The sequence below is a fragment of the Pyxicephalus adspersus genome, chromosome 2 (genome assembly GCF_032062135.1).
Source record: "Pyxicephalus adspersus chromosome 2, UCB_Pads_2.0, whole genome shotgun sequence".
NCBI lineage: Eukaryota > Metazoa > Chordata > Amphibia > Anura > Pyxicephalidae > Pyxicephalus > Pyxicephalus adspersus.
The window spans coordinates 26,989,626-27,002,995 of record NC_092859.1 but is presented as its reverse complement, the minus strand read 5'-3'; the positions used below and the strand labels follow the sequence as shown (position 1 = coordinate 27,002,995).

General features: G+C 37.9%; 1 protein-coding gene across 1 annotated transcript in view; it reads right to left on the bottom strand.

Annotated features, from left to right (window-relative positions):
* The window catches only part of LOC140322383 (vimentin-like), a 63,272-nt gene that overhangs the window by 9,303 nt on the left and 40,599 nt on the right, over window positions 1-13,370 (bottom strand). The window contains exons 8-11 of the mRNA XM_072398957.1: window positions 10,477-10,578; window positions 6,382-6,500; window positions 5,943-6,142; window positions 4,635-4,812 (exon numbers count right to left, since the gene is read on the bottom strand). Coding sequence (XP_072255058.1) covers window positions 4,635-4,812; window positions 5,943-6,142; window positions 6,382-6,500; window positions 10,477-10,578 — 599 coding nt within the window. The remainder of the gene's footprint in view (window positions 1-4,634; window positions 4,813-5,942; window positions 6,143-6,381; window positions 6,501-10,476; window positions 10,579-13,370) is intronic.

Here is a 13,370-nt window from a genome sequence, read left to right as displayed (position 1 = left end):
TTATTATCTCTTAATACAGGTATCAGTTATTTTCAATTTCAATCTTTGGCCACCTTGATTGTCCAGGCCAGGAAGATGTACCTTCTGCACATGCAGTTCATTCAGTCCTGGCAGCTGCAGGGGAAGCCGAGAGTATCCTGGCTTACTATGCTTTTGACAGATATAAAGAATGATCAGGAAGGTAAGTATGTTTTATTGCAGAAGGGACATCACCTAGAACTTTAGTTCCAATTTAAAGCCACAATCAAACAACTGCAAATATATGTTTAAAAGCACAGTAATTTGATGTTTATGATTTCCTTAATATGATCCATTTGATAGTTTTAGGTGATATCTTTAGATTGGGGTTTAGGTTTAAAGTGAATTATATATATTCGCCCTCTTTTAACCAGTAAGATTAACCCAAATACTGTGTGTAGTTCATGATCTTTCCTATAGTTTGGTATATGAAAAAGGGACTTGTGCAGGGGGCCCCCTCAAATATTGGGTATGCTGTGGGCTTATTGGTATTGGCTTTGTAAAGCGTGGATTTTGTTCTCTGCTACACTGTCTGTGGCATTAAAAGAGGGAGCAGCTGTACCGGTTTTATGGAGGACATGCAGCTGGACTTTTCTACCTGGAGTATGGAGGCAAGAGGAGAAGTAATTGCCATTACAGCTAATTTACATATAAATGCTCTCACATCTGTGCTCCCTGTTACCTCCTAAAAAATTACATGTTCCACATTTCATATTTGGAAATGAACTGAAAAGAAAAAACGTTTGCAGAAGCCAGACCAAATGGGTCCAGGAGACTAGTTACAAGATTTTATCTAGATGGTATTGCTGCCCAGTGGATTTACATCGTATTTCTCCAAAGCAGTTCGATAGATGTTGGCGTTATCACTCACAAAAAGGAACAATGCTTCATCTATGATGGGAATGCCCAACCATAGTCCGGTTCTGGGAAAAAAATATTCGTTTGTACAATGATTGTACCAGGTCCACCATTACTAACGACCCCAAGGTGACTCTCCTAACCATGGTGCAAGGATCGCACAAAAACATTAAGAAGGGCGTACTCCACCACTTTCTTACAACTGCCAGGGCCTTGATTCTGAGATAATGGTAACAGTATAAAGCTCCTACTATCAAGGACTGGGTATCAGAACTTGAGAAAATCCGCCACATGGAAATGTTGGTCGCAGAGGATAATGATTGAACCAAGCAATTTCAGATAACATGGGCCAACTGGGACTGGTTTAAAGAATTTCCCTGAATTCAAGCACATCTACGGTAAAGAAGTAACTGTCTATAGGGCCTTCGATTGAGGGCAATCTCTCAATAAAATGACCCCTGTTTTTGTTTCCCCTCTACTCCTTTTTCCCACTCTTACCCACCCAAGGGCTATTTGTTATTCTGTTTTTTGTATTTTGTCCTTAACAGGTGTTACCTGTATTTTTGTTGGTGCCAAACACTGGTTTATACATGAATTTGGACCCTAGGTCTAATTAATGCAGATTCTGATATGACCCTGGATTGTTAGATGTTTAATTGATCGCTTTGTGTAAGGTACCTTTTGCCATAAGAGTATTTTTCCTTTAAAAGATGTTTGATCCATAATGTCTTGGTTGGAATTTGGATATATTTTCTTACATGTTCATAGACAGATGGTTGTTTATATTATTTGAATGTGCTTGTATTGTATGTGTTCCTTTTTTTGTATGTTGGTATTTATCCTAAAAACTCAATAAAAATATTTGAAAAGAAAAACCACAGACTTGAGCCTGCAGGGCCTTTAGGACTTTACAGTAAATGCCAAAGGCTGGCCTGCAGGTTAGACACCAAGGGGCATATAGACCCTAAGATGTAAATCCATCCCTGCTGCTTATTGCGTATCACTGACGCTCTGTGCACAGTTTTGTGCAGCTTTTCCAGGCATTCACTTTGTTATCTGTGTAGTGATACATAGCGTGTAAATCATTATCCTTTCTTTTGCGTGTTGTTGATGATGAGCATGAAAAGCTCTGTATAGCTCAGAGATGACGGCCTGCAGCGTTTTTCCTATGGAACATTGAGAACACAGCGCTACAATTTTTAAACCCTCATCATTTATTAACTCTGGTTTTACAAGGCTATTTTCTCCCTATGGAGGAGGCAGTTCATCCTGAGATACACTTCTACCCTGTAAAAAGCAAATGTGTGTTTGCCTCAGGGCTGTAGAGGAGAGAATAGATTATTCTGACTGCTTGGCCAACGGCATTGAGTCCAGTATAGTCTCCTGACATTCAACCTGTTTCCAGGCAGAGGTCCCAGATGTGGGGTGCTACAGGGGAACTCTGCTCAAAACAGTGGATCTGTCTGTTCACTGATACCAGGTGGCATAACATCCTCTGGGGGCTACCAGGACTGAATGAACACCTACACACATGTGTGTGCGTTCCATCATCTTCCTCTGGAACAAGACAGGTAAAGGATGATGGCGCTCCCGATGGAACAGTGACAAGTGAGTGAAAATGAAAAATTGTGATCATGCAGGTAACTTTATTTTATTGTAGATGGGACATTGCTTGTTCCCTGCTTAACTGCATTTTTTTAATTTTTAGCTCTACTTTCACATTAAGATGAACGCCAGCCAAGTCAACAACCAGAAGTGTTTAAAGACACTGATCTGTTAAATCAATCAGCTTAAACTCCAGTTCCATCCGCAACCTTACTTTTGGATATAATGGTAAGTAATATTTGGATATAATGGTAACTTCTACCAGAGGACAGGAATATTGGGAAAATCCCAATAGTGGAGACAATGGCCCTGATTTATTAAAGCTCTCAAAGGCTGGAGAGAATACACTTTCACCAGTGAAGCTGGGTGATCCAACAAACCTGGGATGGATCTGGTCCAGGATTCAAAACATTTGCTAATAGCAAATAGAAAATACCAAATGACATTGAAGAAATCCATTCCAGGTTTTCCTGATCACCTAGCTTCACCGGTAAAAGTGTATTCTCTAAAGCCTTGTGGGTAAACCTTTGGTTAAGTTTCAGTTACTCTGTTATTTTGTTCTACTATACAGGTGAGACATTGGAAACGCAGCGAGGAGAAATCTCCTCAGAGTAGTCAGAGACCACATGTGACACTACTGAAATTTCCCATACCCTTGGTTTTGCCATTGGACCTAGCAGCTTAGTAAGGAATTATTGAAAGAGAGGAACACTTTACAAGACAATGGCATATTTAGCAGTCTTCCAGCTATGAACTTTCTTGTTCTTTTTGCCTTCTTTCCAGAATAGTCTGACTGATGATACTGTCCTAAAAAATGTGAATATTAATTCATCCAACTTGCTCAAGATAATTGAGATACAGAATTACTATTCTTCAGAATTTTCCATGCTTTTCATTGCCCAACTCATCTCTTGTGTAACTCTAAAAACTCCGGCCTGGAGAGGAGCAGCCTATTTGCAGAGCTGACAGAGCCAGACTCCCTCACATGCTAATCCAGTCTAGAATTCTATACATTATTAACACTCATCACCAGCTTTCCTGTCCCCCTACAACGCTGAGCTCACATTTTAAAACGAATAGGAAATTACCTTCAATAATGTTACTTATTACGCCATTTATGAGAACATATCTTCCTGTGTCAGCATTCAAGGCAAACTGACAACCCCAAAACAACACGGGGAATGTATTCATGCAGATGGCATATTAAGGGAACCAAAAACTGAATCTGCTTAGTATGTATAAAACCATACAGAATCTTTGGCAACTTTTAAAGTAAAGTTAGAACTGAATAACATTTTCTTGCTAAAGCACTGTGTATTATTAAAGGTAATATTTTATTGTAAAAAAGGGGTATAATAATGAAGCAATTAATCTGACATTCACCAAATATTCACTGCAGATGAATTTCCTGGTGCGTGTTTTTTAAATGACAGTGATTGATACAAAATAACATTCACTGCTTTCAAAACATCTCTCATATTGTTTTTATCCTTTGCTAAATCTCACTGCTGCTGACCTCTAGCAGACTCTTTGCAAGGCCTTCTGTCTAAATAAACTCCAGCGATTGCTGCATGGCATTTACCGGCAGTTTCCTGATGGTGACAACAGTGGATCCTCGCTGTGTAATGTGGTAAAGTGACCACTTCTAGTCTCCAATATAACAATGCAGGAATACATCTAGGAGATAGGGACAGAATGTTGTCACCCTATATCAGAAAGTGAGCAAAGATCAGCAAGGATTCTTTAATAAAAGCTGCAGATTTAACAATACTGGAAATGACCTTTAAAAAGAGATGAACACATTAAACTTATATAGGATTTAAGTAATTGAGTTTACATTTACATAAAAGAAAACTATAAATCTATATTTGTGTATGCTGATAATGAGTCATTACTGTTTCCTGGATTATGTGACTTTTCTGGATTTACTTGCTTCCTGTTTTATATTTAGATTATATTATTTCATATATTGATTAGTATGTCATCTATATATTAGGGAATTTAGTTAGATTCCCCTTTATCTAAATTTTTGTTCTGGCAACAACAGGTAATAAGAGGAACTCTCTACAAATTGTGGAGATATCCTACAAAATCACTCTTTTTGAGTGACAGGTGCTCTTTACTTCCCAAACCTTAATATCTACTCTACTGACCTGGAGACAGCAGTTTTCTTTTTACTGGTCAGTGGTGGAGTTTTTCTGATACATTTCGGGTTCACATTTTCTGAACACAACGAGCCTTGGCTTTTGCTGAGGTCTGGTGTCTGGCTGTTGAGGAGAGGGGCAGACGCTGACCTTCCAAGCTGATCTATGTGGTCTTGTGTATCTTCTACTGAAATTCAACAAGTACAATAGAAAATGTGGATCAGTTTACACTAAAATGAAAACATTGTCAAGTGAATAAATCAAAACTCTGCCCCATTTAATGCTAATATTGACCAATAGCATGGCACCTGCTGACCTATTAAAGTTACATCCCCTAAAAGGGGAATGTAGAAAAAGAGATAAAATGTTTTACATTTAGGGTCTAGGCCTTTATTGGTACTAAAAACTAACAATGAATCAGATACAACGACCTCAGCAAGAGTTATGAAAATCTGAGCAAGAATCTTATATTACAGTATCCTACAATATATGGCAACCACAGCTAGGGTTTGTTACTACCGCCTGGAAGAAAAGAGTTCATATGAGTACTTGTGGTGCCCAATCGTCAGAACACTTGCACTACCTGGTATGATAAGTATTTGGCATGGAGGTAATAGGGATAATAGGGAAATCTGGAAACAAATGTAAGTTATGTATGTTTGAAAGAGTTAGAATGTTTTTATATTTTTATCTATACCCCATTCTTTAATACCTTACAACATTTGGTTGGGTAATTCTTGAAATACCAAGCTGCATAAGTTTTGTTTTCTTAGGCAACCAACCACTACTTCTGAGCTCCTCATGTGACCCGTGTCTTAAATTACATGGCTCTGAGGGGTATTGTGTGTTCTTTTATGTCATCAAAGATTGTAGATCAGATTTTCTTGACTCTTTTAACATGGTTGAAACCCTTGAAATAACTTTCAGGTCTTCAGTGAACCTCTGCTTTGATTTCTATATTACCAGCTCACAGTATGTTAGCATGGTGGTCAGAGGGAAGAATGCCTCCTACATTGCTGGCCAGCTGGAACAATGTCACCCTTACAGATAGCCAAAAAGATCATTGGAATCGGATAAACATTGCTGTTGGCTTGATGAACCCCTAGGCAACACCAGAAGGAACTCCAGGGGTCCATAGAATCCTGGTTGAGAAACACTGGTTTAGATAATCTGTTTCAGACATTTTTACCCCAAAAGACAATGGAAGGAGAGCCTGAATATTGTAGATATTTGATATATATATATATAGATATATATATAGATAGATAGATATATAAAACATTTTAAGGAATATTTTTTAAAATGTTCTTATTTTACCGTTGTTTTCCCCTTTAAGAAAACTTTCCTCTGTCAGAGTAGAAGTGGAAGGTTCGCTGGAATAAGATGTAGTGATTGATGGAAGGACTTCAGTCGTCGTGTGGTACTCGGGTATGTGTATGGATGATTGGAAAGATTCGGTCAGCGGAATGGAGGATGATGATGGGGTCTGTGGTAAGTGCCAGTTATTGGAACTCATTCTGCAAAAAAATGCATATGTAAAAAAAGGCAGCAAATATCAGTTTAGGGACCATATTTTGACTGAAATTTAGGAAAAACTGACATTAAATGACATAAATTGTACCCACCAGTCCCCCTGACTTTTCCAGCAAATTTTGTGACTAGACCATGCTCAGAGACTTTGTGCATTATTAAATTTGACAAATTAAATTTGTGAAATGGAAAAGTTTGCTTAGTTTAAGCTAAAAGCTTTACTCACTGGTGTTCTTCCTCCTCCAGCATGGACTTCAGAGCATCCAGCTCGCTCCGCAGAGACACGTTGCTTTCCTGGAAGGTATTGAGCTCCTTCATCTTGGCTAGGAGAAGATCCTGCATCTCCTGATAAGACATAACCGACATGGATTGCATTTATAAAAGAACATAGAGAAACCAGGACACTAATTTGTACAAATAAAAAGTCATTAAAAAAAACAGATATATTTATTTTACTGAATGGAACATAAGAAATAAAGTTTGACCACCAACCTTCCCCATATACTTTCAATTATAAGTAACATATGTGATCTTTGCAGCAATGAGTAACACATTTTGATTTTTCCACTATTACAGCTTCCTTGTCATTTATACCGCCTTCTCCTTCTTCTTGCTGATTGTAATGATGGGCATTCAGGGACTCAGATCCGAGGCCTCTAATTAAATCTCAGACAATTTCTTTTCAAGTCTGGGGTGTAGAGGACGCATCATGTGACTCTGGACATGAACTGGATCTCCTCCAACATGGGCTATTTTCACTCAAGACAATTAGGCCCCGCTTGGTGAATTCTCCATGACTAGGGGCCCTCTTAGAGGAGAAATAAGTGGGGTGATTTAGGAGCAGGAAACCACAACTAGCGTGCAATTAGGCTCTGCCGAGAAGTAGACTTTCTTTTTTAGGCATTGCCCCATAAAGTCGGTAAAAGATAAAATAACCTCGATCCAAGACAACAACAGATTAAAAATAAATTGGATCATATGAAACAAAGAATGAGGTCATTTGGCAATACGTACGTACAGAAACATAATTGTGCAAAAGCATAAGCCTATTTCCTTTAGAATTTGGGATGCCAGAAAACCAATGGGGGGGGGTTAAGATTCATTTGAAGCAAGTAAGAATAAAGCTCCATGAGAAAAGGAAAGATTGTGAATCTTTCATAAAGCAAATTACCTTTATCTATCAGGTTGAACTTAATGGACACTCAACTTTTTCAGTCATATTCTGCAACCCGGACAGACTGCACTACCTATTATTGGGCTGTTTGCAATTACTGGGTATGTAACACAATGGCCAGTGGTCTCTAGCTGCCAGGGAAATTGTAGGCTTTTTATTTAATTAGAGACTGACAAAAGTTAATTTTTTTAAATTAGACAGACATTGTCGTGTGGATTTGCAAAAGGACAAAAAACTTAAACAAAACGTGTGCATTCCTACAGTTATTGTTTAGAAATCAGCCGCAGCCTAAATAGAAAGGCCTATTCCCTGCCAACATGCTGCAAAAAGGAGCCCTGCTCACCGTGTAAGCCGTGGTCTCTATGCATAAAATTCTTTATAGCAGACAATAAATATCACACACAAAAGTATTGATGATTGGAGTATTCTGGCTCTAACGTAACAAAGTGTGTTGCACCTTTGCAGAGAAACATTTTTTTCCATTCAGCGTGCAAGGGTCCATCTATGTAACATGGAGCCATGCAGCACACCAGAAATGCTATGTGCTACTATGTGCTGTGTCTATTCTCATGTGTTGCCAGACTCCTCATTCCAATACTTTGCCTTAACATAATTGCACAATAATGCATGACATAACATATGTGGGTATATGCAATGTACTGGAACACACCGGTCTGAGCGGGCCACCTAATCATTTTAAGAAAATGGTTCTCTTTTATTGTCATTATGTGTGATCCTTGTGTACCTTAATTTTGTATGGTGTATAGAAGATTGGTGCTATATTATATAATGAAATAATAATTGCAGAAAATAAATGTGACATATGATAATAGAACGTGATGCTGGTTTGTGGTTTTCCTGTACTTAAATTACAGACTGATAAAAAGAAAGCAAGAGATATGAACCAGACTGGATGCAGCTGCAACAGTCTGCAGTATCAAACTGCACTGCGGTACAGCTCCGCTTTTCACCAGAATAACTAGGACAGTCAGTGTAGAATTCTACAGTAAGAAGAAGTTTATTCATTTAAAGCCTGATAACAAAGCCAGGAACAAAAGTTTAACATATTCTAGTTTACCAATCCATAGATGTGCCAGATGCCATGAATAGTTTGCTTTGTACAAGCTTTTCTTTTATTTCACTCATTTTCACCCGGTAATCCTGCCAGTAACACCCTTCCTAAAATAGGGTTAAACATTTAATGTACTGTATCTAAGTTAATTGCACATGAACATTCTGATTTACAGGTGCACTTTGAATTTGTCACTAAGGAGAAAAAAATGACTTTTCCAGGTTATAATAAAAATGAGATTTCTGTTATTAGGAATGTGTTAAAAGCATGCAAAATGTCTAAGTGCTAGAAGGGATGAAAGTTGAAATTGAGTTGGATTTTGGTGCCATCTAGGAGTGCTGTGTGCTTTACATGGCTTCTGGGGGTTATGGAAGTTCACTTCAATTATTCTAAAAGTGTTTTTGTACCAGCAAACAGCCAAGCAATAGATTTATTATTTATAACATAGTAAATAAAAAATGACAAAAATTATAGAAACATAAAAAGCAACTACGCACACACACATCATAAACAAAAAAAGCTACATGAAGAAACTACTATAAATACACTGACAGTAGATTTTTAGATTTTTTCTTTGTATTTCAAACAAATTTCACTTTTATTTACACAAATCACTCCGCTGTTACCCACATTCTACACTCTTTTTTAAAATGCTACTATTGCTGGGTGACTAACTCTCTAACCCCCTTCTGTTATCACTTATGTACTAATTTTGTTTTTTGTTTTTTTACCATTTTTTTTTTTATATTTCAATTTATTTCGTTTGTAACTTCTTTAACTTTTTTTTACAATGCACAAAATATCAGAAATTATTTTTGTTTCATCTTTAAGGGAACAAATTTGTTACATAGTAAAACATTTTTTTCTGTTCTTTTTCTTAATGATAACAGTGTTAAATGTAGAAAAAAATGTTTTTAATTATTCCCAACTTTTTGTCCATAGAGTACGTGGATTATAAAATAATTAAAAACAGAACAAAATTGTGGCTAGAGTATTGAAGAACAGGTGGCATTAGTGTAAATGTAAAAACTGTTCTGGACCATGAGGAGTATAAAAGTATGAAAGCAGAAATGGGTAAAGTGTACCTGTACTCACACATTTTTGTGTTTGTCTCAAGAAGAGTAGGAAAGGGTAAAACGGTGCTCTGTAGCAGTGGGGAGTTTTTTTTCATTGCCTACCCCAGAGGTGCAACCCTGGAAAAGATACCCATTGAAATATTTTTTTACCTACTTTTCTGGGGTAAACTTTAAATCCCTGTACAGATATCAGATATCTGTTATTGGAATAGTCATTTCCAGTGAAAGGCGAATGAATGAGCACTGTACACATAGCACCATTCTGCTCTATGAACAAACAAGTAACACCCCTTTGTGTTCTCCTCAATAAAAAAACCCGGTTGGGTGTTCATTTCTCCACCAGGGCAGAGTGATGGATGAACACTGTACACATACTAGATTTGTCTCAGGTGGCTAACATCTTGCGTGTGTACATAGCTTAACATTTTAAATTTCTCTTGATTCTTCTGAATGATAAAGGTCAGTGGTCACCAATACAAACAGAAGAGTGAATTTCCCTAATGTGGGCAAATACAGCAGGTAAACTTGACAAACTTAACCCTTCTTCATTTCCAAACTACAAAAGTAGTAGCACCAAGGCTACACTAGCTAGAGAAATTTATAGAAATGGTCTGCTCAGTTTCTTTTTTCTTGAAGTGTGAACGGAGATCCCAATGATTATTAAAAAAGACATTTTTATTTCCAAGTTTCCGTACTTTAATGGCACAATTAACGGTTTTGTTACATCAGTATCAAGAGCCAGCAATAGAGACTGGCTGTCTATGTCCTTTAATATCTCATAATAGAGACAGGAAGCACTGTGAACTCTTGATGATCGCCCTGAATGGCTCCCATTGTTAGGCAGAACACGCTCAGCTCTCGGGAACGACAATTGGGCATATTATTTAATGTAATGGCAAATTAAATGACAAAGTCCATCTGCAGCTGAAATGTTCCTCTTTGTGGTAGGGAGGGGTGGGGGGACTGGTGTAATTATTTGGAACTGACAGACACACTGACCTCCAGCCTGGCCTCCAGGGCCCGAATGTGCTGCAGACCCTTCATATTCTCCACTTCCAGCTTCTCCATCAATGTCCGGCTGTTGGTCCCTTTCTCGAAGAGCTGCACAACAAGAAAGTTTGGATATGTAAATGATAATTAGCAAAAAATTAGGTCAAAAGCAAACAATAAACATGGCTACAAACCGCTGTACTTAATGTCCAGACAGGTAAAGATTTGTAGGGGTGTTCCTGGGAATAGCCCTGCTTTTAAAAACCTTTCAGTATTTTTCGATCTTCAGTTTATATAAAATATTAACTAGTGGCAGAGCAATAAAGGTCTCCCTATTACAGGGTGACAACACCCTGTCTCCCAATCGTTGTCACCTGTTACAGAGGCTCCTGATACAAGTGTCCTTTCCAATACATAATATGCATGCAAGGTCCACTGATATCAAAATCAGGAAACCTGACCTAGGAAATGTCCTGCAGCCAAAGAATCCAAAGAAATACAAAAAACAAGGATTAATTTAAAAACAAAAATAATAATAAAAATTCAGCTAAACGTCGTCCATCTAGTGCAGGCTTTCTCTATTATCATAAGCTTTTCTGGGCAGGGTCCTCTCCTCCAGTGTCACTGTCTGTATCTGTCTGTCATTTGCTACCCCTATTTATTGTACAGCACTGCGCAATATGTTGGTGCTATATAAATACTGTTTAATAGGAACAATAAAAGGGTTCTTCCAGAGGTTGTCGGGAGTTCCTTGAGCAATGGTCACTTTTTGACTCTCAGGTCAGTTTTACTGAAATCAATGAACTGTTTGGCTATCTGTAAGGGTGACGTTCTTCCCACTGGCCAGCAATGTAAGAGGGCAACATACTGTGAATTGTGAACATATAGGAACTATAGAAAGGGTTCCCTGAGATAACGATCGAGAAACACTGATTTAGTGTTTACTACTTAAATCATTATTTATTGAAAATCATGAAGAAAACCTTGTTTTGTTTATTTACTATTTATTCCATTTTTATGTTTAGCAATACAAGATACCCTTTAAAAACAATATTGACTTTGTTTTAAGTAATTTTGAACATTTCTACATACAGTCCTGCAGGTTCCGAGGCTAGCAAGGTGTCTGAGACCATTCTACAAATGTTCTAAAACTTGGACCTGTAAAGCAGGGAGATCAGATTACAAAGAATGTGAGTCCCAGGCACACCACCCCTTCCTCCCCATCATATCAGGGACAAGACCTTCTTTCACAGTCATTTAATGAAGGATGTTATTATAACACAGTCATGCTGAGCCATCTTAGTGAATAGGCTTAAGTGCTTTGCAAAGTGGGTATCATTGATGCACTCTGTATTAAAGGTGCATTTAAAAGACAAGGAAAATATATATTACAATTTACTATATATATACACTTGACCCTAAAATATTATGTGAATTCCAATTAAAACAATGATGAATTAAATCTGATAGAAGCAGCTTGTTTGTATTGCAGCATGTCATAAATTATATGTGGTTTAAAGAGAAACTCCAACCAAAGAAATCATTTTATTCCAGTAATGTATTTGAATCTGCAGTCTGATGGCCATGGCCCAAGAGTTGGCGTACCAAGGGGGCCACAAAGACATTGTGTGTGTGTGTGCACTGATGTCTCCTGGGACAGTAAGGACATTTTTTATTTTTTTATTTTAAAGGGCAATTTGGTAAACCCAATCCAGGCCAGCACACCAAATGGGCAAATTGCCCGCACTGCCAATTTTAAAAAGTCGTTCTTCTCTAGCAGCTGCTGAGCCTGTAATACAGCTACTCACTAATGAGAGTCTACAAAGGAAATACAATCGAGAAAAGTATAAAACAGCAAACATGTTCAGACTACAACAGCCTTGGGTACACATTATTCTAATAATACTAATATTAGCCTAAAATAGGTTACATTTTCCATTATTATTATTCTCAGTATTATTCAGAATTTTCAATCCTGGTGCATTAGTCTATTTGTGTTGTCTGTAATGTGCACACACCTGTGGCCCCCTGATAAATGCTCAATTATATACAGAGAAATTAATATAAAGAGCCCCCCCGGTTCTCCCCTCCGCTAACACAGGTGCTCAGTTTCTGCATGTCATTGTTTCTGATACAACATTAAATCAAAGAAGAGCACAACTCCCTATAGGACCCATTATTATTCACACAAGGATGAAATGGTTTCTTGATAAGCCGTTTGGGTAAGGGGGGTCGTTCATAGAGCGTCAGCTGTTGATGAGGAGCCTCATAGAGCCAAACAGGCTGGGAGAGCCACACTTCAGAGCAAGTCATTAGAATTTCCTATACAGTCTCACACTTGAATATCCTCCAGCTCATCAATGGGCAGCCAGGGGATTGGCTGCTCATCGCACTCAGGCGACTGCAGTTCTTTTAGAATACCACAATGCATCCTAACAGCTGACTATTAATTACTAAAATGGGCTCTTTATGCAAATATTTACATTTAGGTAAATCAAATATGACTTTTACACCTGCTGCTTGCTGCTGCACCCCAGAGACCAACATAGGAATATCCAAAACTCCAAGTGAGCAATCACGGCTATAGGACTAGGCTCTTGGTTGGTTACTGCTTTTGTGTCCTTGATTTTGCAAAATTTTCCAGAATTTATTTCAAATATTCGTCTGATCAAATTCTAAATTCTGCCATCTTTTTTTTTTCATTTTGAATGGAGGAGTTATTTTTTGTGTCCCATCGGGGAGACTATTTCTGTTCTGTTGTACAGGAATAGTTTAACTTTTAGATTTTCCCTCACTTGTAGTCTTGGTAATGATAGTGAAACCGAGAGGTGATTCTCCTATCCTAGGACACAGACAGCAGCATAAACCGAACGATAGTCAATCCAAAACCAACCAAAAAAAAA